Genomic DNA, 26,522 nt, shown 5'->3' with positions numbered 1-26,522 from the left:
TTGGCGCAGCAGACCTCTCCTGACTTGCCCGCTGCTCCCGTCAGCAGTGTACTTCGGTCAATCTGCCTGTTCTGTTCCCCGCTGTCTCTGGTGAATCCTCTCACCAACCAACCAACCCCCCCCCCCAACCGCATCTCTCGCCTGTACCCTGGCTCTAATATGCATAAATAAATAAATTTTTAGAAAAAAAAAAAGAAATTGTTAAAGATGGAATAACTATGCTTGCAAGTAAAGTGAAATTTGTGTTTAGGGAAAAAAATATATTGGGAGTGCATACCTTTTTTGAGGGTTAAGAAAGTTTTAGTGTCAAAATAACTGGTTATTTTTGTAATGGGAAATGGGCACAAAAAGCTGTGGGAGGTTTGAAAGAGTATAGGAAAATAGTTTTATGTTATCAAATGGCTTGTTTTAAGGGATTTTTTTTTTTAATTCAGCTTTAATATCAGTAATGTACCTACATTAATCTGTAACAGGGCAGAATGAGGGGCATTCCGGTTCTCCAGTGCATAAGACCCTCAATGAAAAAGAGCTTTAACACAATTAGTGTGCAATAGATAATTAGTGTACAATAGAAAAACAATAGTTAAAATGGTTTCCATTTAAACTCCCAAAGTTACCCATCTCCTCATGGGTAAATGCCCAGCCAAACAGGTTTAGCCCAAAGTGGGGCCACGGAGGCCCAAGCGCTTGCCAAAGTCTAAGGTACCTTCTGGTGAGGAACCACAGGAAAGGGGCAGAAGGGGCCTGGCAAGTCTGGAAGGAAAAGAACAAAATAAAAATAAAGTCAGGTAAAGGTACAAAGGTACAAGTCCAAGGGCAAGAAGCAGGCATGGTTTCTTCACTTGTCTCTGGTCAACATGCCTCCTCCAGATGTTATCCTCATTTTCTCTTCCTGGTTTTCCTCCAGTCTTCCTCTTTCAGTCCTTTTTCTAGCCTTTTCTAGCTTTACCTCCCTGCCCAACACCACCCTTCCTTAGAATGGAGCAACCAGGAACCTCCCCTTTCCCTGGGGTTTACACTGTTATAAAACCAAACTATAATTTCTTTCCTCTGCTAAGAGGGACATAATGCGCAGCTTTGGGAAACTGTTTAATATGAAGCTCTGATGGTTTAAGGCTTCTGATTAGACAGAAATCTAGTCCTGTCAGCATTGCTGAGCTTTGTCAGAAGTAGAAGTGCTCTTTAAAATCTTCGTCACTTTGGGCAGTTAGTAATGTTTCATAAAAATCTGTATAAATGTTTTAAGTCTGTGACAAAACTTCCCTGAAAATCAAAATTGTAAAATATTAAATTATTTGATTAATTTTTTAAAACAGGAGATGTTGGAAGGAATTCTAAGACACCCAAAAAATTGTTTCCTTGTGGAAAAGGATATTAAGTTGAATTGGGCCAGTGTGGGAATACTGAAACTTCATGGAAAACATTGTCATAGATAAAAATGTTAAACCTATTTAGCATATATTTGAATTAATAAGTCTGGTGTCTTCAGGTATAATAGTACTAGGCCGTTCTTATTGGTCTAAAATGATGTATGACACAAAATTGAGCAAACATCCTCAATTTTGTTATGATCAGGTCTTTTTTTTTTTTTTAAGATTTATGTATGTATTTATTTATACATGCACTGGGTACAGTCAGAAGTGCGGGGAGGGTGAGAGAATTCACCAGAGCCAGAGTGGAGAGCAAAACAGGCCAAAGGATCAAAGTACACTGCTGAGGGGAGTAGCGGGCGGCAGGAGAGGTCTGCGCACCATGTGGGACCCTCCCCGGTGGCCGGGGATCGAACCGTCGCTGCAGAGGCTGCGGGCAGCTTCGCAACCCAGCGCTCAACCACTGCGCCACCGGGAAGGCCCTATGATCAGGTCTTAATTACTGTTATTTTAAAGTCTGCCATTTATAGAAGCTATTATGTAGTTTGCTTTGTATTCAGAGAAATTCACAGAAAGAGGACTCTGACAAATATACTAGTATAGTGTTTATAGTTCCATAGTCATGAAACTGAGAATAAAAAAGTTGCGGAGCTTATGAAAAAAACAGACTTGTAATAATTGCTAACATTTTCTACATGGGACTAAGTGGATAATGGAAGAGGGATATAATTTTTATTTATTTTTTTAAGATTTATTTATTTATGCATACAAGAACTGGGGTACTGGCCAGAGGTGCAGGAGGGTGAGAGGATTCACCAGAGACAGAGCGGGGAACAGAATAGGCAGACTGATGAAATACACTGCTGAGGGGAGCAGCAGGCGAGACAGGAGAGGTCTGCTCACCATTTGGGTTGCTCTGAGGTCGGCGGGGATGGAACTGGCACTGCAGAGGCTACGGACAGCTTCACAGTGCTGCGCTCAACCACCTGCCCCACCAGGGAGGCCCCAGGGATATAATTTTCATTGACTTCTACTTGAAATACTATTTTATGTTTTGCTTCCTCATTTGCAACAATGGTAAATTATATCTCTGAGCAGAACTATCTTGTGTTTACATTTTTTCTCTCCTTAATACTATCATAATATGTAAAAATGGCAATAGGCAGTCTTATCACTTGTGAAAATATATCTCTCTTTGCATAACTTAAATAAGGAATTTAATTTGTTTCTCCTTAGAGAATTGCCAACATGATTATATTACTGTCATTTTGATTGGAATATCACAGGTGAGACCAGATTGCTTCTGGGAGTTGAGAATGAACTGAGTCAAGACGAAAAAACCCTGCCACCTTGTCTTTAGGGTTCCAGAGACTCACAGAAGAGTAGGGAAGCTTATCTCTATTGGCAGGCAGAGTCCCCAGTGAGAAAAGCCTTGGGAACATGAAGAAGAGAAAATCTTAAGCAATGCTACAAATGTTGCCAGTGGAGTCTGGTAAGACCTTTCCATGCCATGGCCCCTGACTGCTAGACAGAACAAATGTTGAGAGCTCAATTCAGATGTCTTATGGAAAGTTCCAACAAAGCCAACATCTTATGCTTGGTTATTGTGTCCTATGAGTTAATGCAAAAAAAAAAAAAAAAAAAACTGACTTTGGTAGCATATATACTAAAATTGAAATGGTACAGAGAAGATTGGCATGACCTCTCAACAAGCATGATATGCATGCAAATTTGTGAAGAATTCCATATTTTTTACATAGTCAGAACACTTAATGACATAAGCTTTAGTGATGTCTTTAGCGAAGCATCTCCAACAGCAAGGAAAACGAAAGAGAATATAAACAACTGCAACTGCATTAAGCTTGAAAGCGTCTGCACAATGAAACAAACTACTGAAATGGAAGGACACTGCTGAACAGAAAATATTTGCACACCATACGTTTGACATAGGACTGATACTGAAGATCTACAAAGAACTCATACAACTCAACAAAAAATAACACAATCAAAAAATGGGCAGAAGAAGAGTTTATGCAAAAATAGATCAAATTAAGTTAGATGTAGTTTATAAAAGCATTTTGCTGTACTATTTTATAAAATTGGGATGAAATTGGAGAGAAAATGATTTTAACAGTAATCTCTCGATCATTTTTGAGATTTTTTTACCTTGTTTGAACCTAAATTTTTGTGCTATTTGTCTTCCAGCCTTTTTTTTTTTTTTTTCAATGAACAGATAGGACAAAACAATTTATGAATAATAACAGCAGGCAATAAATGTTATAGGAGTTCAGAGGAGAGACAAGTAAAAGATATAAAAGACATGGTAGACATTGTGGAGGAGGTGAAACCTGAAATTCCTCCTATGGAAGAGCTAGGATTTGGTTAGACAAAGGGAGGTCAGGCAAGCTTTCCAGATATGATTCCATCAGGAGACAGGCCCAAAGTGTAGAACATGTGGGCTGTTCACAGTGAGTGATCTAACTTGGCTGAAAAACATGCTTTATGTTAAGAAATACTAGTTGGAAGGGTTGTGCTTTAGGGCAACCAGAAAATGGGATGACCCAGTTTGTGAGTCCTTACCCAGGTACTTAACAATATAGGACAAGACCCAGAAACAGATTTACAAAGGGAGTGAGAAAAGAGAAAGCTAAGAGAGAGAAGAATATTGAAGAATTTTGAGACTCTCCTGACCCTATATCCTGCCCAGCACATGGTGACTACTAAGGCAGGGATCACATCATCCTTGGTTTCAGTGGAACCACACAGTAGTAAGCTTTTTTACAAAATGTCACTGTCTTGTTAACAAGAAAGATTCGCTTTTTCATTAACTTCCCCCTTTTCTTTTATTTTTTCTTTAATTTACTGGTCTTTTTTTTTTAGTATCTTAGTGTAGATACGCTCAAGATGTGTTCTGTACCATCAGCAGATAGTGTCAGCTGAACAGAGACCAGAATGGGTACCAGTGGAAGCCAAAATAAGACCAGCTAGCCTGTGCTCAGTCTTTCTTTTTTTTTAAAGATTTATTTATTTATACAAGAACCGGGGTACAGGCCAGATTCGCGGGAAGGTGAGAGGATTCACCAGAGCCAGAGTGGGAGTAAACAGGCAGACTGACGAAATACACTGCTGAGGGGAGCAGAGGGCACAACAGGAGACGTCTGCCGCGCCATATGGGACCCTAGCCGATCAAACCGGCGCTGCAGAGACTGCGGACAGCTCCACAGCACTGCGCTCAACTACACAGCACCGCGCTCAACTGCCTATGCCACCAGGGGAGCCCCTGTGCACAGTCTTTTTAAGGTCAACCTTACAGCTCCTGTGCCCTGATTTCCCAGCAGACCCCGTTCAGGAAGTCATGGGGCTGGAGTCCAGAAAGCTTTCCCTTTTGCCATTGAGTTGGCTGTGAGCACCACCCACTGGTTCTGCACTTGCTCCTCCTTATTCCTCAGACAAAGTGGAGTGCTGTTGAAATAATGCTTTTCTTCACATTAGAGTCCATTGTCTACATCATTGTTTTGGTGTTTCTCAAAGTCTTAATTTATCTGGTTTGGACCTCCCTGGTAGCTTAGGGATTAAGTTTTAGTGCTGTCATCCCTAAGGCCTGAGTTCAATCCTGGGCCCAGGAACTAACCCACATGGCACAGCAGACCTCTCCTGTCTCCTGTTGCTCCCCTCAGCAGTGTATTTCAGTCAGTCTGCCTGTTCTGATATCTCTGGTGAATCCTCTCACTCCCCACACCTCTGGCCTATACCCCAGTTCTTGTATGCATAAATAAATGATTTAAAAAAAAAAAATCTCTCAATCTTTTGCCCAGATTCTTCTGTTAATATTTGCTTTCTTTTTTCTCTCTCTATTTTTTTACCCATTTGAACAATAAATAGTTTTTTAAAAAGCTGTATTAAGTAACAGAGTTGCCAGTATTTTTTTACACATCCAAAAATGTGGCTCACAAGTAAGGATCTTTTGTTTCCATATGCTAATATGCCTGAACTCTACTTAGCAGAGTTATCATATAACTGCATATGATGTTTCGATCAAGACCAAGCCTGCTGCTGCTGTCTTTTAAGCAGTACTGCATTCTTTAACTAGGAATTCTTTACTCGCCACTCCATTCATGCAGACTTCTTAAATAACTATACTGTCTCACCTTTGTTTAATTTCTTCATTTTTAAGTAAATCTTCACAGTTCTTACAATGTATCTAACGTAGAGTTGGGGTGCGGGAGTGCCGTGGAGTCAGTACGCTGTTTTACAAAAAAAGAATGTGGATAAATTCTCAACTGATAGAATGAGTAGCCAACCTTGTTAGTGGCCGAACCATAAAACTATATTGATAAAGGCTATTTAAAATTATAATGATTTTTCAGGATTATTTTTAAAAGTTGAGTGTCAACTCTTCCATAATATCTTAGTTTCTTGTCCTGCTGTAAGCTGATGCCTTGTCTGTCTATAGATGGCAAAATGATTGAAAGATAAAATGGGAAGGTGCAGTGCTTGGCACTCTGCTTAGAAACTCTATTGCCTTGGTGGTTATATAATAAATTCAGGCAGGTTTTAAGTATATAGCTGTAATGGCACTCCACTGATGGTAAAATACTAAGTTTTGCTTCTCAATGAGGTTAGATTTTCATGAAAAAGATGAATCATAAATCTAGAGCAGCGGGCCTCCCTGGTGACGCAGGCAGTTGAATACAGCGCTGCAGTGCTGGTTCAATCCCCGCTGGCCACCGAGCGACCCACATGGCGCGGCAGACCTCTCCTGTCTCGCCCGCTGATCCCCTCAGCAGTTTATTGCACTCAGGCACATCTGGCCTGTACCCCAATTCTTATATAAATAAATAAATCTTTAAAAAAGGAAAAAAGAAAAAAAAAATCTAGAGCATAAATTCGGGTTATATATGACAATTTAGTAGCTATAAAGTACTGAAAAGAAAATTTCGTGTAAATGTGCAAAAATGGACAAAAAGAATAAAGAAGTGTTTATTGTGGTTTCCATTTATTGTTTTATTTGTTACACTTACAAACACAATAAAATAAAGATTTTTTGAGGTTCACACCTCTAAGGATAATGTGCTACCACACTATGCCCATCATAGATATTGTAGTTTTATGTCATTTTAACCATTTATAAGTGTATAGTTCGCTGGCATTAATTACATTTATGATGTGCAACCATCTTTACTATGTCTAAAACCCTTTCACCACCCCAGAGACTATGTAATCATTAAGTGGTAACCCCATTTCCAGTTCCTCATAATTCCTAATACCCTCTAATCTACACTGTGAATTTGGCTGTTCTGTTCTAGGTACCTCATATTAGAGGTAAAATGATAAAATATTTATACTTTTGTATTTGGCTTATTTTCACCTAGCATGTTTTCAGGATTTACCTGTGTTGTAGAGTGTGTCAGAATTTCATTTCTTTTTATGCCTGAATGATACTCCTTTGTGTAAAAAATAGCTCATTTGGTTTATCCATTCTTCCCATTATGGACACTTGGTTGCTTCACTTTGTGGCTATTCTAAATAATGCCCTGCTGAACATGATATCTAGCATAACTACTGAGTTCTTTTCAATTCTTTGGACTATATACATATCTAGGAATAAAATTAACTTTTTAGGGAATTGCCAAACTGTTTTCCATTGTAGTGGTACCACTTTGCATCCCCACCACATATAAAAAGCTCTAATTCCTTCCGTGTCCTCATCAACATTTGTTATTTTCTGTTTTTTTTTTTTTTTTTTTTTTTAACTGCATCCATCTAGTCGGTATGAAGCAGTGTCTCATTATGGTTTTGACTTGCATTTTCCTAAAGACTAATGATGTTGAATATCTTTTCATGTACTTTTTGGCCATTTGTATAATTTTGGAAATATGTCTTCAAGTCCTTTACCTGTTTTTAAGGTGACTTGTCTTCTAGTAGGAGTTGTTTATATATTCTAGATGCTAAACCCTTTTTAGATGTGATTTGTAAATATTTTCTCCAATTATATGGGTTTCTTTTTCACTGTTGATGCACAGATGTTTTTAATTTTCATGAAGTCCCATTCATATCTATTGTTTGTTTGTGATTTTGATATATCTAATAACCCACTGCCAAATTTGACATCCTGCAGATTTACTTCAAAGAATTTTAAGTCTTTAGTTCTTTAACTTAGATTTCTTACCCATTTTGAGTTAATTTTTGTGTGTGATGTGAGGTAGAGTCTACCTTCATTCTTTTGCATGTTGACATCCACTCCTCCAGGTGTGATTTGTTTCCTTATTGAGTGTACATAGATGTATGGATATTTTTGTACTCTTAGCATCACCCTTATCTTGGTGGTACTATACTGATTTGATAACTGTAGCTTTGTAGTAAGTTTTGAAATCAGGACAGTTTAACCCTCTGATTTTGTTCTTTTTCAAGATTGCTTTGGCTCTTTGGGACCTCTCACAGTTTCATATGAATTGGAGAATTACTTTTTCTATTTTTGCAAATAGGGCTGTTGGAAGTTTGATAGGGCTTTTGTCAAGTTTGTAGATCTTTTTGGATAGTATTGACATCTTAAAAATGTTGTTTTCCTATTTAAGAACAGAATGTCTTTCTAGTAGTTTGTGTCTTTAATTTCTTCCCACAATGTTTTATGCTCTTTAGTCTACAAATCTTTTGCCTCCTGGGTTAAATTTGTTCTTAAGTATTAAGTATTTTATTCTTTTGAATGTTTCTGTACCTTTTGGGATTGTGTATTCCAGGTATATAAAAACACTGATGTACAAAAGAAAGCTGATTTTTGTACCTTGCAACTTTGCTAACATTATTAGCTCTAGGTATTTCTTATAGATTCTTTTAAGATTTTCTATATGGAGAGTCATGGCATCTGTGAATATAGTTTTATTTCTTCCTTTCCAACTTTGGTGGCTTTTACATCTTATTTCATTCTTCTGGCTAGAACTTAGAGTATAATATTGAATCACAGTGGTAAAAGAGGGCACATAACAGATACTTTTTTAAAGATTATTTATGCGTACAAGAGCTGGGGTATAGGCCAGAGATGCGGGGGATGAGAGGATTCACCAGAGACAAAGTAGGGAACAGAACAGGCAGACTGACTGAAATACAGTGCTGAGGGGAGCAGCGGGCTAGACAGGAGAGGTCTGCTGCGCCATGTGGGTTGTTCCCTGGCTAGCTGGGGATCAAACTCGTGCTGCAGTGGCTGCGGACAGCTTCGTAGTGTGGTGCTTAACCCCTTATGCCACCAGGGAGGCCCCATAACAGATAATTTTAAAAGAAAAAATGTAAATGATTTGACATTAACTCTGCTAAGTGTTGGCCATATTTTATAAATCACCAATAGTAAATATCTTAGACTTTGTGGGATTAAGGGGCAAAATTGGTGTTCAAAGTTAGAGTTTCCTGTCATGGTAGAAATGTGGCCCCATTTTCTTAAAAATTCTCCCTTCTCTCAAATAGTGGTATTCCCTTTTGGAAACTCACTAGAGATGTGTTACCTCTATCTATCTGCCTTTGCCACTTGTTCCTACTGCCCTCACGGTGTTGGGTAACTTTTATTATGTGGGAGCAGTTTAAGAACCCAGGCCCTGATTTTGAAGTTCAGCTGAAGGACTGTGTTATTTTCATTAGTTCTCTAATCTGTGTGGAGGCTTTTGTTCCCTCATTTATAAAATGAGTAGTTGGGCCTTCCCGTGGTGCAGCGGTTGAGTACTGGGCTGCGAAGCTGCCTGCAGCCTCTGCAGCGCCAGTTTGATCCCCGGCTGCCAGCGAAGGTCCCACATGGCACGCAGATCTCTCCTACTGCACCCGCTGCTCCCCTCACCAGTGTATTTCGTCACTCTGCCTGCTCTGCTCCCAGCTCTGGCTCTGGTGAATTCTCTGACCCTCCCGTGCTTCTGACTGTTGCCAGTGCTTGTATAAATAAATAAATCTTAAAAAAAAAAAAAAGAGTAGTGGTGCTTCATGGGGGCTATGTTGCTAATAAATGCAGGGATTTTGGCAATGCATGATACATTGTAAGGCACTTGATATAAATGCAATTCTTTTGTTTGTTTTGAACCACTTAAAAATGTAAAACCATTCATAGTTCACGGGTTGAGCAAAAATAGGAGGCAGGCCTTGCTGTAGTTTGCAGTATAGAGAGATGCAATGTAGTTTGCTGATACAGAGAGATGGGCTCTTGTTTGTGGTGAAAGTGCAAATTGGAGCATCTTTGGTGGAATCCATTTGACAGTGTATTTTAACAGTTTTTAAATGGCTGTATTATTTGACTTCATTGATCTCTCTTGGGAATTTAATCAGATATGCAGATATATTATGGCTTTATGAAAACAGATTAGGAAACTATCAAAATAACCTTTGGTTAACAAAAAAAGAAATTTTATTGTATTTTATATGATGAAATAATCTTCAGTCACTAAAAATCATGGTTTGAAAAGTATTAAAACAAGAAGTACTTGATATAAGTGAAAAGGCAAGAGAAAAATGACAGTATTATCCCATTGGTTTTACGAATCTACATTAAATATATATTTGTAAGTGTAACTGATAAACACAGTAGATTGGATGGTTATCAGATATCTGGTTGACTTTTACTTGTTTTTTCCTGTTTTTCACTAATTTGCAAAGATTATGCAATTACCTGTGTAATCAGAAAAGAGACCAATGTTAAATTCATGAAAAATAAATCAGTAATGCTTTTTTATCTTAAATCACTTGCTTAAGGAGATTAACATATTATAAAGATACTAATTTCCATTTACAAGCAGTTTTTAAGTTTGCATATGTATTTTCAGCTTTTTTATGTCTTTGGAAATGCAATCAAGTTATTAATGTACTTTTCCTGTTTTAAATTTATATAGCATGGTAAAATCCTTTACAAAGTTCGATGGAAAGGATACTCAGCAGACGATGACACCTGGGAACCCGAGGTTCATCTGGAGGACTGCAAAGAAGTTCTTCTCGAGTTTAGGAACAAAATGACAGAAAACAAAGCTAAGCCAGTCAAGAAAGATATTCAGGTATTATGTTTTATCATATTTTTAAAATTACAGTTGCCATAAATTCATAAATATTAATATGTACAGTAGGGAATTTGCAAATTATAATTATACAATATTCTTATTGTAAATTGTGTATAAGTATTTGAGTCTCACAGAATGCTTTCATTTGTTTTTCACAAACTCTTCTTTCTGTAGCTAACCTATTAAGTTTAGACTTGGTTAATAATATTTTCCATTAAGAATAAATGACAATGGGGCCTCCCCGATGGTGCAGCGGTTGAGCGCTGGGTTGTGAAGCTGTCCGCAGCCTCTGCTGCACCGGTTCGATCCTCGGCTGCTCCCCGGCCACCAGAGGAGGGTCCCGCATGGCACGCAGACCTCTCCTGCCACCCGCTGCTCCCCTCAGCAGTGTACTTCGGTCCTTCTGCCTGCTCTGCTCCCCGCTCTGGCTCTGGTGAATTCTCTCACCCTCCCGCGCTTCTGACTGTACCCAGTGCTTGTATAAATAAATAAATCTTAAAAAAAAAAAAAAGAATAAATGACAGTGGAGGGGACTAAAAGTCATGACAGAGCTTTTTGTTGGTCCCTGATGTGAGCATCTTACTTTTGTATACCCCAAGAATATTTTTGTGCTACTCACAATGTTAGTTCTAAGAGATACAGGGCATGCTTTTATATTTAATCTGCTTTTTTTTTTTTTTTTTTTAAATAATAAATTTTATTTTTATATTCCCCCATACAATTGCAAACGCCCCATTCTGACCCCAATCCTTCCCCTCCCGCCCCCCACCCCCCAAAAGTGTCTCTGGTTCATAGTTTTTTGTTGATTTTGATTTTCACTTCCTTATATTCATTTTCCTGGTCCCTTATTTAAGTTTTCTAGATTCCTGCTATGAGTGAGACCATCCGGTATTTTTCTTTTTCTTTTTGGCTTATTTCGCTGAGCATGATCCCTTCCAGTGCCATCCATGTTGCTGCAAATTGCATGTGTTTATCTTTTTTGAATGCTGAGTAATATTCCATGGTATATATGTACCACATCTTCTTGATCCAGTCATCTATTTTTGGGCATTTGGGTTGTTTCCAAAGCTTAGCTATTGTAAACAGTGCTGCTATAAACATAGGGGTGCAGGTGCTCTTTGGAATTGATGTTTCTGTGTCCTTTGGGTAAATACCTAGGAGTGGAATTGCTGGATCATATGGAAGCTCTATGTTTAGTAGGTCCAGAAATCTCCACACAGCTCTCCATAGTGGCTGGACCAGTTTGCACTCCCACCAACAGTGCAGAAGAGTTCCTTTTTCTCCACACCCTTGCCAACATTTGTTGTTGCTAGTTTTTTTAATATGTGCCATTCTCACTGGTGTGAGATGGTATCTCATGGTAGTTTTGATTTGCATTTCCCTGATTACAAGTGATGTTGAACATTTTTTCATATGTCTGTTGGCCATTTGCATTTCCTCTTCAGAGAAGTTTCTTTTTAGCTGTTCTGCCCATTTTTTGACTGGATTATTTTCTTTGTTGTTGCTGAGTCTCATCAGCTCTTTGCAGATTTTTGTGATCAGTCCTTTATCATTAGTGTTGGGTGCAAAAATGTTCTCCCAGTTGGTGGGGTTTCTCTTTGTTTTTGTTATTGTCTCTTTTGCTGTGCAGAAGCTCTTTAATTTGATGTAGTCCCAGCTGTTGATCTTTGCCTTCACTATCACTGCTTTGGGTGATGTGTCTGTAAAGATGTCTTTGATGTGCATATCACGTAGTGTTTCGCCTATATTTCCTTCTATGTATTTTATGGTTTCAGGTCTTATGTCTAGTTCTTTAATCCATTTTGAGTTGATTTTTGTGTATGGTGTGAGGTAGTGGTCAAGCTTCATTCTTTTGCATGTAGCGACCCAGTTTTCCCAGCACCATTTATTGAACAAACTTTCTTTGCTCCAATGCATAGTCTTTGCTCCTTTGTCAAAGATTAGTTGACCATAAATCTGTGGGTTTATTTCTGGATTTTCTATTCGATTCCATTGGTCTGTATGTCTGTTCTTGTGCCAATACCATGCAGTTTTGATGATTATGGCTTTGTAGTAGAGTTTGAAGTCTGGGAGTGTGATGCCTCCATTTCCTTCTTTTTTTTTCAGTAGAGCTTTGGCTATTTGGGGTTTTTGGTGATTCCATATGAATTTCATCAATAATTGTTCTATTTCTTTGAAGAATGCCATTGAGATTTTGATTGGAATAGCATTGAATCTATTAATCTGCATTTTTGACATATTTCCTCTGTCTCATTTTTCTGCTTATTAAAGTTGAAACAATCTGTAGTTCATTTTATAATACATTTCAACATCATCCATAGGTCTGATTATTTGGGACTACTGTTTTTTCTTCTGTTCCCACTTCAATTTTAGCTACCTATTGCTTTTTAGTGGCTCTTCCTGAGGCTGAGTAAGAAAACAGACATAGGGAACCTCAGATAAGTCAAACATACTAACAGTTTGGGAAAAGATTTGATAGTGGGCTAGAATGGGATATTATAAAACTAATGTGTAAAAGTTTGATGAAACTTTGATTTAAGGTTTCTCTTCTTGGCCTCCCTGGTAGCCTACGGGTTAAGTCTCAGCACTGCCACCACAATGGCCTGAGTTCAGCCGCAGCCAGGGAGCTAACCAGGGAGCAGCAGACCTCTTCTGTCTCGCCCACTGTTCCTCTTAAGGAGCCTTAGCAGTATATTTCAGTAGATCTGTTTATTCTGCTCCCCATTCTGTCTCTGGTAAATCCTCTCACCCTATACACCTTTGGTGTACACCCAGTTCTTTTAGGCAAAATAAATAAAATTAAGAATTATTACTTGCAGTAAAGTAATAATTCTTTTTAAAAAAGGCTTTCTTCTATAGAGTTGTTAATTGTTTTATCCTTGATTCTCTTATTCACAAGTAATTGAGTTGACTTTATTTGTGAATCTTGTAAGAATTTTCCACTTTGTTTTTCCAGGTATATTTCATTTATAAATTCTTTTTATATTGAACCAACTCTAATTCAACTTCTTGCTTTTACCCTTAGAGTCTTCTTTTATAGTAGAAATAATTGTCTTTTTTTTTTTTTTTAGAATACTAGTAGAGATTTTTGAATTTAGAATGAAATAGTGAAAATTTCTCATATAGTGAGTTTTTCTCGTAAGAAACAGATTTTTACTTATTGAAGTTTTTAAAAACTGAATATGAATATTTCTCCCTCCTTTCCTTAGAATTTCCATTTCAGTCACATTTTTAAAAAACACTTAAATTTTGTAAATGGCCAGAACAGACCCCCCCCCCCCCCCCCCCCCCCCCGGTGGCGCAGTGGTTGAATGCTGGGCTGGGAGGCTGCCTGCAGCCTCTGCAGAGCCAGTAAGATCCCTGGCTGCTGGCGAGGGTCCCACATGGTGCGCAGACCTCTCCTGCTGCACCCGCTGCTCCCCTTAGCAGTGTATTTTGTCAGTCTGTCTGTCCTGCTCTCCGCTCTGGCGAATCCTCTCGCCCTCCCACACTTCTGACTGTACCCAGTGCTTGTATAAATAAATAAATAAATCTTAAAAAATATATATATAAATAAATGGCGAAAACAGTATTTAGGATCCACTCATGACCGTGTGTAGTGGTTGTTAACAGTGTAATAATAACAATGATAGAAGCATCTCCTGTTTACTAGCTATTATGATTATAATAGTTAGCACTTTATATGGAATAAGATTAGAAACTGGTGTTTAGCTAAGCTAAGTAACTAGTTCAAGTCCACTTATTAGTAATGACAGAGCTAGGCAGCTGCACTCAAAATCACTATTGTAAATTTTGGGCTATAGCTGGAAATCCATGTAATAGGAATGGAATTACCAGGTTGTTTTTGTTTTTGTTTTTAAGATTTATTTTATTTATTTACGCACACAAGAGCTGGGGTGGAGGCCAGAGGTGCAGGGGATGGAGGATGAGAGGATTCATCAGAGACAGAGTGGGGAACAGAACAGGCAGATCTACTGAAATACATTGTTGAGGGGAGCATCAGGCAAGACAGGAGAGGTCTGCTGCTCCATGTGGATGTAGCTCCCTGGCCGGGGACTGAACTCCTGCTGCAGTGGCTGCTGATAGCTTCATAGTGCTGAGACTTAAACCTTGCGCCACCAGGGAGACCCACCAATTTTTAAAATTTACACCGCCTTTAATAAGTATGGCTTTTAAATTGAAGCAAAGTACTCTGAACTTTTAAATTTTTTGTAAAAGAAACTCTCTACAGTGTTGAGTTCAAATTGGAGACTTTCCCCCAAAATTCTTTTGCTGTGCTTATGCTTTACTTTTCTAGAGTTGTTGCAATTCCTTGACTGCCACCCAGTTGTGGTGACAACTGTAACAGCCACCAAACAGCAGGAAGCACTGGTAGATGATGGGCAAAACATACAATAGGGAAGGTACAGATTGTTCTAGCAGTGAGGCGACAACTGGTTGGTATAGAGGCTCAGTTTTAAAGTTACAAAGCTTGGAAACTCTTCTGGAGGAAGAGTTTATATAATTTAGGGTTTTCAGAATTAGAGAATTAATTTGTTTCATGCAGTAGCTAGCATAGAAGTCATATTACAGAGGATTCACTTTAGTTAAGGAATCCAGGGGATCCAAAGGAGGGGACATGTACAAAGATAAGAGTATACAAACCCTCAGGCTTGGGGAAAGTATAGAACCTGACCATTTGCAGGGAACCAAGGATGTGACAGATTAAGAAGAAATTTGTTTGCAGTTGGGTTTGAACTGGACTGTTTGGGCACCAGAAAAATCAGCAAAAATGTGAGGGAAGTCATATGATCAGATTTCTGTTTCGGGAAGATGATTTTTACAGACTTTTAGGGAAAATTTGAACATAGAAAAATGGATAGAACATCACTGTGAGGCTATTTCTTCAAGTAGTTTCAATAACTATTGATACTTTGCTATTCTTCTGTCTTCCCCCACTCCCTTTTTACTTGCTGGAATATTTTGAATTCTAGATGTCATCGCTCTTCATCCTGAAATACTCCAGTAGATAAAAGGAATTGTTAAAACATAACCATTATTATTGTCATGCACAAAATAATTCTAGATTTATTATCTCCTAATATCTGGTATTGTGTTCAGTTTTCCAGTCATTTCAAAACAAAACATCTTTCTGTTGGTTTGATTTAATTGGGGTTTGAAAAAGGTCTGCATGTTGTACATTTATAAGTCTTTAGCATTTTATTTTATTGAGTAGGTAATTACAGTAAGATTGAGCTAACTCATGCATCCAGTTAACTGGGATCTAGGGTGTCTCTTTGCAAAGCTGAGGTTCAAGCTAAGGAAGCCTGGCAGATCAGGGCCCTTTCAGCATTCTCCAACCTCTGGCCAAAATCTAATCAATGTGAGTCTCTCTGGCACTGATGGGGTTTTTGGAGTTTGGGTCATTGGGTTCACTCTGAGAAAGGTTTCACCAGAGCTCCCCTTTCAGAGGCACACGGCGCATTTCCCAGGTGAGTTTCTTCTCGAGAGAGAGATGTTAGTTGTATTTTAAGAGCAAGTTTGTTAGGAAAAGGGGACAGAAGAATGAAAGACACTTGCATAGACACAAGCAGGCAGAAAGGGCTGCCCTGAGAAGGACAGGTTTGCTGAGAGAGGCCCGCATGGTTGCAGGGGAGCAGCCTTGAGGAGATCTGCTGAGGGAGGTCAGTGAAGAGAAGTCCCGGCATAGTACAAGTCACAGGCAGGCAGGAAGGCTGGTGCCCTACATAGGGAGAGAGTTGGTGAAAAGAAGCACCTGCATAGCATAGTCACAGTGGGCAGACCGACTGCTGCCCCGAACCAGTGCAGAAACTGCACTGATATAGTCCTTTTCTCCTTGGGAGGGGCTCACTCCTTTGTGGAGTGGCCTGTTTGCTGCTGATTTTGGATAACCGTGAGAATATGAAAGGGACCTGAGATTCCAGGAGGGCCAAATCTCTGTATCTTTACCCTCAGTTCTGTGCTCTGGACACTCCCTGCAGCACCTGGTATCTGCTTGGGCCTTATGCCTTGTGATAAGACACTGGAGCCTTGGGCCTCCCCGGTGGTGCAGCGGTTAAGCGTTGGGTTGCGAAGCTGCCTGCAGCCTCTGCGGCGGCGGTTCAATCCCCGGCTGCTCCCCGGCCACTGGAGGAGGGTCCCACATGGCGCGCAGACCTCTCCTGCCGCCCGCTGCTCCCCTCAGCAGTGTACTTCGGTCCTTCTGCCTGCTCTGCTCCCCGCTCTGGCTCTGGTGAATTCTCTCACCCTCCCTCGCTTCTGACTGTACCCAGTGCTTGTATAAATAAATAAATCTAAAAAGAAAAAAAGAAAAAAAAAAGACTGGAGCCTAAGGATCTTGATTTCTATAGCTAGGTTAATGGTTACATTAATCCCCTTCTGCCCCCACTTCCTTGTGTGAGTCAGGTTTTAGTCTTGTGATGTCTCCTTTAGGTTTTCTATTCTTTCCTCCATCAGCATGATTGGGGACATTATCAGAAACATCTCATGGGTGCACAGCTGGGCACCCACAATCCATGTTTCAGATGCACCTGTTCTTCCACCCACCAGTTCAACTCTTGATCATCAAACACAAGTGACCTTCTTGCTGGAAAGCTGACTTGGAAACATGGGAAAAACAGAAAGGGAGGGACAGTAAGTAGGACCCAGACTGCAGGTGCTCAGTTTATTGGAGACTCTGGGTCTCATGGCTTACACACCTGTGAAGAGAAAGGTTGTGGTGAATGGAATTTTTCCAGCCTGGTCCTTGGCTCCCTCGCTGGCAACTAGGCTCACACAGCTGGTGACTGGAAGGTAGGATTGGTAGGGTCATCTCAGCTGGAGGCCAGGCCTATTCAGCTGGTAGCTGGAAATTGAGGAGAACCCTGCTCTAGCTCATGAGGCTGGTGGCTGGTCACTGGACTCTTTTTTTTTTTTTTTTAATAGAGGCATGTTTTATTTATTTATTTGTTTGTTTGTTTGTTTGTTTTGTTTATACATGCACTGGGTACAGTCAGAAGCGCGGGAGGGTGAGAGAATTCACCAGAGCCCGAGCGGGGAGCAGAGCAGGCAGAAGGACCGAAGTACACTGCTGAGGGGAGCAGCGGGCGGCAGGAGAGGTCTGCGCGCCATGTGGGACCCTCCTTTGGTGGCCGGGGAGCAGCCGGGGATTGAACCGGCGCCACAGAGGCCGCGGGCAGCTTCGCAACCCAGCGCTCAACCGCTGCGCCACCGGGGAGTCCCTGGTCACTGGACTCTTGATGGCTGACAGCTGTAGGCCAGGACCCACCTGTCTCTTGGTTCACAAAGCTGAGAGTTGAAGGCTGGACTTTTATAGCTGGTAACTGGAAGCCAAGGGAGGCCCAGCTTACAAAGCTGGCAGATAAAGCTCTTCTGACTGGTGGCAGGGGGGCTGGAATGGCAGGTTCCCTTCGCTGCCTGCTGGAGGCTGGGTTCTTTTGCTGGTAATGGGTGTTGGATCTGGGTTCTTTTACTGGTAATGGGTGTTGGATCTGGTTCTCACTCTCAAAGTTGCTGGCTGGTGACTGGTAGTTAGCATGTGGGAGAGGTAGTGGTCCCAGTGTACACTGCAGTCCTCTGTCTTACCTTCAGGAGTTACTGGCTTTGTTCTGCTGCACTGGAGCGAAGAGGACGTGAACCTGTGTCTTCATTCTGCCATCTTCTTTCCCCAGTCCTCCAACTAATCCAACTCAGTTTCATTGATTCTTTTGTATATTCTTTTTGATATCTTTCATGTATTTCCAGACTTGTTTTTATTATTTCCTTCCTTCTGCTCACTTTGCATCTTGATGTTCTACTTTTTTCAAGTAGCTTTAGGTGTGATAATAGGTTGTTTATTTGGGGTTTTTCTTTCTTAATAATGGAGCTGTATTGATTATTTTCCCCCTGAATCCACTTTTGCAGCTTGTTTTTTAGACTCCATATATTCATTGTTTTTCTTATAGTTAATTTCTGGTTTTATGGCATTATTGTCAAAGATAGAGGAATAATTTCAGTTTTTGTAGTTTTATTGAAACTTTGCTTGAAAATATTCCATTTTGTTTAGCTCCTCATGTAAGTATTGTTTCCTTATTTATTCATTGTTTTGTTGACCTATTGTATTAAAGTTCCCTAATATTGTGGTATTGTCAATCTCTAATTCTATTATTGTCTTAAGGTATCTTTATGTTCCATCATTTGGCTATGTATTTATGAGTATTATTTCTTCCTGTTGTATTAGACCCTTAGTCATAATATAATGTCCATCTCTTTTTTTCACCCATCATAATTGGAAGTTATTTTATCAGAAGTAAGTATAGTTGTGATAGACATAGGCGCTCCTCTTCTCTAACCCCATTCAGGATCAGCAGTTCTGTATTGATAATGTCCAGCTCAAACCAGAAATCCTCACTCTGAACCCCCGACCCCTGCAGGTCTCCAGTTGTGCATCCTCCATCTTGAGAGTCAACTCAAGCACCACCTTATACAGTGCAGTGCCTGTTTTCAGCTGTTGGCCTGTATCTTAGTCAACCACTGTAGGGGCTCTGCACAGCAGCTGCCCCCCTCTCTGATGTGTTGTGCTACCGCAGTGTCACTGAACAGAATTCACTTAACGTTTTTCTTTTTTTTTTTTTTAAGATAGATTTATTTATGCATATAAGAACTGGGGTACAGGCCAGAGGTGTGGGGGGTGAGAGGATTCACCAGAGAGAGGGGGAGCAGAACAGGCAGACCTACTGAAATACACTGCTGAGGAGAGCAGCAGGCAAGACAGGAGAGGTCTGCTGTGCCATATGGGTTGCTCCCTGGCTGATCTTGTGCTGCAGTGGCTGCTGATAGCTTGATAGCACTGTCTTTAAGCCCTGCACCACCAGCGAGGCCCCACTTCCCGTTTTTTTCCTATGGTCTTTCTTACGACAATTGCCCCTGGTGTGTGCTGTGGTCTTCATTTTTCTCTCAGGGGGTTTTGGCTTTGTTTTACTGCGGTCTACTTGGGGACTAGCCACCTGTGTTTTGGCAAGCCCTCCTGCATTCTGATGTTCTGCTCTGGCTGTAGAATCACCTCTATGGTAGAAGGTCTTATGAGAATAAAATTCCCAGATTTCTTGTATTTTATGACAATTTGTTGGCTTGAAAGTTTTACTTAAATCCAGCTTGACTGGATTTAATAAATTTCTTGGCTCCCACACCTCATATTTTTTAATATCTTAATGTTATTTCATTGCCATCTGGTATAAAACATTACTCTCTAGAGATCAAGACTAATCTGCATTTCCTTGGCTTTTTTGCCTAATACCTCCAAATTTTGTGATTTTTCTAGTTTTATAATTAGATGTCTTTTTGGACAGGCTTTTATTATTTTATTGGATAGTCAATCTGTTTTCTTGGTCTGTCTCATTTTACTTAAATGTACGTGTAATTACTTTTCCTGAAATTTTAGAAGCCACAAGAAGAAGATAGGACAATTTTTAACTTTATGATTCCTGAGCAGCCTCCTTTATTATAGGAACTATTTCAGATTTTTCAGTTGAGGATACAAGATTTTTTTAAATTATAATTTATTTATATATACTTTACATCATTGTTCATTTTTGTACAAAGTTTGCTTTATTTTCTCAGGTGTAGTCCCCATAGAATTCTCACCACCAAGTCGTCCATGCACCATCACCATAGTCCCATACACTCTTCCCACCCTTGTTTTGATCCCTCTCACTCCCGCTCTCCTGCAGAATGTCTCTGATTTATAGTTGCCTGTTTTTTTTTTTTTTAATTGTTAATTTTTTTTTCTCTGAGCTCTTATTTGGTTCCCCTATATTCCTCCTATAAGTAAAACCAGAGGATGCAAGATTTTTGTGAGTCTTGCTTCTTCCATATGTAATTCAAACAAGTTTAAGTACATTCTGGGATCCACAGTCTTCAAAGAGACCTTTGTTTAGATTGATAGTTACTTTACTGGAAAACAAGAAGGTCTGTACAAATTACTTCTTAGTGCTTTAGAAAATTTTGAAGTTGAAATCATGAACAACCATACATAAGACTTATTGTTACTTTTTGACCTATGGAAGCACGGACATTTTCTGTCCCTCTGTCAATGTTTATCTGCTTTCTTCAAAATTGATGCTTATCTTCACCTCCAAGACTGTTTGCTAAAATAGATATATAGTATTTTACAACTTCAGTTTAGGTAAGTAATATTAAGAAGCTGAGAAACTGCTTGATAAAAATTTTCTGCCAAATTTCCCTAGTACTACTTTTCAAAATTTTTAAAATGACTGTATTAATGAGTTTTTAAATCTTTTTTATATTTTCTAGAGATTATCCTTAAACAATGACATATTTGAGGCAAATTCTGATAGTGATCAGCAAAGTGAGACAAAAGAAGATGCATCCCCAAAGAAGAAAAAGAAAAAATTAAGGTATAGAGAAGAGAAAAGTCCAGATGATCTGAAAAAGAAAAAAGCAAAGACTGGGAAACTAAAAGATAAATCCAAAGCAGAACTGGAGAGCTCCTTTGAAAATTTAGCTTTTGATTTAAGAACAAAGAAAAGAATTCTGGAAGCCAAAGAAGAATTAAAGGAACCCAAAAAACCCAAAAAAGATGAAATGAAAGAAACTAGGGAATTAAAGAAAGTTAAAAGGGGGGAAATAAGAGATTTAAAGACTAAAATGAGGGAAGATTCCAAAGAAAACAGAAAAACAAAAAAAGAGAAATGTGTGGATTCTCAGTTGGAATCTGAATCAAGTGTACTTAATGACTCCCCCTTTCAAGAAGATGACAATGAAGATTTATATTCTGACAATGGAGAAGAGAAACTTAAGATTAAAAGTGTGAGGGAAAAAGCAGGGCAAGATGTCTTACAAGCTACTGCTGTTGATAAACAAATTGAAAGCTCCTTGAGTGCTGATGAGGATAGTGATGTCAAAGCAAAGAGAAAAAAAAAGAAACTGAGAAAGACTGAGGAATTTAAAGAGAGCAAGATGCCAGAAAACAAGAATCTTTTCTTAGATAAGAAAAATATACATAAAAAGCAAAGGAACCAAGACAAAGGCAAAAGTACTGCAGAGTTAGATAAGCCACCTTCTGCATCTGCCCAAACACCCAGGAGTTCAAGAGTGGCTGTGGGGGAGAGAGGCACAGGGTCCACTGACTCCGCTGGGGAGGTGAGTACTAGGGAGAGGCAGACTTTGATTAAGTTCAGTGGTTAGACTCTTAGTGACCACAGAATTGTTCAGATCAAGCCAGTATTCCTGTGAGTGGTCAAGATGTTTTACAAATAATGAAGAAATTATGAAACAAACTAAGACTAGTTTCTCTGTCATTAAGCAGTTATTTAATATGTGACTAATCATAGGGTATTATAAATGGTGAAAATTATCTAGTTTTGTACCTTCCCAGCTTTTCTCTGTCTTCAGAATTGGTTTCTTGTTGAGTAAGGATACATTGAAAAGTGAGGGCTAACTTGTAAATGAAAATCAAGAAGTGTTTTTTAGAGCTACTCAGGTGGTTATGTTGCATTGTGTAGTAGTGCTTACAACTTCACCAGCTAGCTTATCAGCTTTTTACATCCTACCTAATACTTCTCCCTGTTTCCTTAAGAAAATGCCACTTTTAACCAAATAATGGCATGTAGAATGTACTAATATGGTAAATCTTTTAATTACCATGAAATAAGTTTAATAGTTTATCCTTTTGTTACAAAAATTATTTTAATAATTTTTCAAATTTTTATATAACTTTCACATTATTAAAGTATTCAGATATGTAATATTTGTCAAAGGTTTAAAAACAGTTAATTTATTGAAATATTAATTATTCAGAATTACAGAGGGAGATTATAGTCATATTTAGTTAGTAGGACTAGGTGATTTTTTAAAATTTTCTTTAATAAAAAATTCTTGCAATTCTTAAAAGGAAACTGGTATTGGGTATTGAAATTGGTATTTTTAAAATTATCTTAATTGAGAGGATAGTCTTATTTAAGGAAGCAGTTTATATGAAAAGAGATTGTACTAGTTAGTGTACACAGAGGCAGTTAGATATTAGGAAACTACTTTCCAGTTTTCAGATGTTCTCTATCAGCATGTTATTTGTTTTTGTTTTGGATCTTATATATGTCTCTTTTCAGGAGAAAGAGACCAAAAAACATGAACCCAAAGAAAAATACCAGAAAAGGCTTGATTTCAACAAGGAAGAAAAAGGCCGTAAAGAACAAAAGGGATTAAAGAGTGAGTGTGAATACTAACATTTTACCATTAAACATTGCCATCTTTGCAGAAAGAATTTAATTTACTGTGATTATGGAATCAAGGAAGGAACAGTTGTTATTTTGATGGATCATACATAAAGTGACTAAAGACTGTACCGGTTTCTGTATCTGTTTTCTTCCTCCTAGTGTTCTTCATGTCAGTTTCATGTACATTTTTACTATGAATGTATAGTTCTAAGCAATCTATTCCACTTATAAAGATATTCACTGGGAATTTGGTTTTTACTGTCCCCTGCTAATAAAACGTATAAGCTATGTTTCCAGATTTTATCATAGAGTTCTTCATAATTTTTTTCTGTTCTACTCTTTTTTTTTAAGAGGCATGTATTTTATTTCTTGTTTATTTGTTTGTTTATACATGCACTGGGTACAGTCAGAAGCACGGGAGGGTGAGAGAATTCACCAGAGCCAGAGCGGGGAGCAGAGCAGGCAGAAGGACCGAAGTACACTGCTGAGGGGAGCAGCGGGCGGCAGGAGAGGTCTGCGCACCATGTGGGACCCTCCTCCGGTGGCCAGGGAGCAGCCGGGGATCGAACCGGCGCCGCAGAGGCCGCGGGCAGCTTCGCAACCCAGCGCTTAACCGCTGTGCTACCGGGGAGGCCCAAGTTCTACACTTTTTTGAAGTTACTATGTCAGATCTAATAATGCTTTTCAATATTTCCACTTCTGTCTTTATTTAAATGCCAGGGATTTTTTTTTACAGACATTGGATACAGCTTTACAAAGTACACAGTTAGTGTGCTGGTCAATTTCCATTCTGCCACTCACCACCACAGACCACTTTAAGTATATGGACAGCTTCGGGTACTGTTGTGGGTGTCATGACTGGATTATTGTGTGGTTCATCACTTCCGTAGGTCACAGCTGGGAGTAGTTCAGAATGTTGGATTAATCTTTAACTTTGGACACCCTTTCCGTGTAAATGTGGAGTAGCCAATAGGAGAATTAGTTTAAACAGCTTTGATAGTAAATGTGGTTTTTTTTGTTTTTTGTTTTAAGATTTATTTATACAAGCACTGGGTACAGTTAGAAGCGCGGGAGGGTGAGAGAATTCACCAGAGCCAGAGCAGGGAACAGAACAGGCAGACTGATGAAATACACTGCTGAGGGGAGCAGCGGGCGCAGCAGGAGAGGTCTTTGCGCCATGTGGGACCCTCGCCTGGCGGCCTGGTATTGAACAGGCGCTGCAGAGGCTGTGGGCAGCTTCGCAACCCAGCGCTCAACCGCTGCGCCACCAGAGAGGCCCAGTAAATGTGGTTTTGATAGTAAATGTGACCCTTCTTAATAACCAAGACAAATTTTGGTCAAAAGTGGGCCATATTTTCTTTTGATTACAATAGAAATTTGTGCTTCATATTGACCATTGACTTTATTTTTTCACTAGCATTGAAAGAAATTAGAAATGCGTTCGATTTATTTAAATTAACTCCAGAAGAAAAAACTGATTTTCCTGAGACTAATCGGAAAAGAGAAGAAACACCTCTAGACTGTAAGGTGACAGAAGATCAAAAAACGAAGGAAAACAAGCAGTCACTTAAAGAAAGGAAAAATATAAGAGAAGAAACTGATACCTGGGCATATATAGCTGCAGAAGGGGATCAAGAGGTTCTAGACAGTGTATGCCAAGTGGATGAAAATTCTGGTGAGTATGTTTGTAATCAGTTTGCAAAATTATTTGAGGGTAGTGGAAAATTGCTTTTATTCTTCTCTTTCATTGTAATTCTTCTCTTTCATTGTAATTCTGATAAGAAAATAAAGAAGTAGAGGATTTTATTTGAATCTCCTGAATAAATGACTTTGTATTAAAAACTTAAGTCATACTGTAATTTCTAAATCATTCAAGCAAATATTTTGAGTCCTTAGAATATGCTCAGCACATTTAGAAGTTACAAAGATATTTGTTCTCTCCCTTAACTACTCTTGTTAAGTAGCCTCTTTGTATATTTTATTAATTTCTTTCAGAAGATTAATTATTAAATAGGTACTTATTTGACCTTTTCTAATCTTGTAGTAAATGACACTAAAGATATTTCATAAATGCTGTCTTGAGGATATTGGAATTAGCTGAGAAGGAGCATAGGATCATGTTGGAATATAGAGTGCAATGTCTGTGAGCAGTAGTAATAAACAATATCTGTTTATAACAAGGACAAAAGAGGTTAGATAGGTCAGAATAAAGAGATTAATCTGATAAAGTTTTGTGTGATTTGCAGATCTTGAGAATCCATTAAAAGGAATTGATTATTTTAGAATATATGGCAGGCTAAGTAGTCTGGATGGCCCTGTTATTCCAAAAAGCCTATGCGTACTAGATCAAATGTATTTTTTGATACATTGCTGAACTTATAAAACACTGGGATATTTCTTGGAATAGTAGGCATGGGGCTGGAAGTACATTGTCCAAAGAGTATAACTGCTGTTGGGTTACCAACCAGTAAAAAACAGATACAGCCAGGAGTATCAGTAAAGCCAGTAGTTTGTTCACTGAAAAGTCTGATAAAATTTGACAAGCTGCTGATACATTGGTTAAGGGAAAAGAATGAAGACTTAAAGGGATAACATTTCCAGTGAAAGCAGAGACATAATACATGCCCACATTAAAAAGATAGAAACATTCTATAAACAATTTCTTGGGATGTGTTTGAAAACTGAATGAAATGAAAAAATAGCATTTAACAAAACTTACCAAAGAAAAAAATACATAGATTTTAATAGTCTTATGGCTATTAAAGAATGTGAAATAGTAATGTTAAACAGCTTTATAGAATTAATACCAGGCATTCATGGTTTTATATGCACAGGTTTACCACACTTATAAAAAGTCTTCTTAAATAGAGACAAAGAATACTAACGCATTCTGTGAGCTCTTTATACCTTTAATATCAAAATCAAAAGAAAACTATGTGAAAAGAAAATGATAAGCCAACTTCACTCATGAACAGGTAAACTTCCAAGCAAAACATTAGGAAATTGAGTAAGTTGATAGCTGGGTTTTTAAAAAAATAACCTGTTACCAAATTGAGTGTCCCTTAAGAATTCAATAAATAAAGAGAAATTGATTCAGTAGTATTCCTGATTAAAAAAAAAAACAAACCAAAAAACTTAGCAAACTGAATAAAAGAGCTTTTTCAGTCAATGAAGAAAATGAAACCTTTTCAAATAACTTTTGAAATGTTAAAACTTGGGAAGCATTTCTTTTAAATCAAACAATACAAGGATATATTTTATTGTTACCTTTATATTCCATACTATACTAAGGTTTAGCTACACTGTAAGACACTGAAAAAATGAAAGACAGCCTTTGGGAAAACTGTCCATTATCGGGTAATATTTCTAATTTAGTAATATTAGGGTAGTAAGGTGACTGGGTATATGACTTTACTACCTTTCTGTGTATTTGTATTTCTATGCAATATACATTTCTACACAGTTGATATAATTTTAAAAGATAATTTTCAGTAGCAGTACATTTAAAGTATTGCTAAGAATACTGTTCATAAAAGAATATTATGGGTCTGCCTGGTGACACAGGGGTTAAAGTCTCAGCATTATCAAGCGCTGTCAAGCTACCGCCACCAGCCACTGCAGTTTGAGTTTGATCCCCGGCCAGGGAGCAGCAGACCTCTCCTGTCTCACCCACTGCTCCCCTCAGCAGTGTATTTCAGTAGATCCACCTGCTCTGCTCCCCATTTTGTCTCCGGTGAATCCTCTCACTCCTCACACCTCTAGCCTACACCCCAGTTCTTATATGCATAAATAAATTAAAAAAAAAAAATCTTTAAAAAACAAAAGAATATTGGGGCCTCCCTGGTGGCGCAAGGGGTTAAGACACAACCTATGAAGCTGTCCACAGCCATTGCAGCACAAGTTCGATCCCCAGCCAGGGA

General features: G+C 38.7%; 1 protein-coding gene and 1 non-coding gene across 5 annotated transcripts in view; both read left to right on the top strand.

Annotated features, from left to right (window-relative positions):
* The window catches only part of MPHOSPH8 (M-phase phosphoprotein 8), a 49,466-nt gene that overhangs the window by 6,000 nt on the left and 16,944 nt on the right, over nt 1–26,522 (top strand). For all 4 annotated transcript variants that reach the window (XM_054701313.1, XM_054701312.1, XM_037527379.2 and 1 more), the window contains exons 2-5: nt 10,229–10,387; nt 20,681–21,529; nt 22,495–22,594; nt 24,020–24,277. In XM_054701313.1, coding sequence (XP_054557288.1) covers nt 10,229–10,387; nt 20,681–21,529; nt 22,495–22,594; nt 24,020–24,277 — 1,366 coding nt within the window. The remainder of the gene's footprint in view (nt 1–10,228; nt 10,388–20,680; nt 21,530–22,494; nt 22,595–24,019; nt 24,278–26,522) is intronic.
* Nucleotides 3,016–3,123, top strand: LOC119260003 (U6 spliceosomal RNA). Its single transcript, XR_005128647.1, has one exon. It is a non-coding gene; the product is annotated as a U6 spliceosomal RNA (small nuclear RNA).

Source organism: Talpa occidentalis, unplaced genomic scaffold, assembly GCF_014898055.3.
Source record: "Talpa occidentalis isolate TD23 unplaced genomic scaffold, MPIMG_talOcc4v2.1 talOcc4.5, whole genome shotgun sequence".
In the NCBI taxonomy this organism is placed as follows: domain Eukaryota; kingdom Metazoa; phylum Chordata; class Mammalia; order Eulipotyphla; family Talpidae; genus Talpa; species Talpa occidentalis.
The sequence above is the reverse complement of the archived record's forward strand: the minus strand, read 5'-3'. Positions and strand labels throughout refer to the sequence as shown.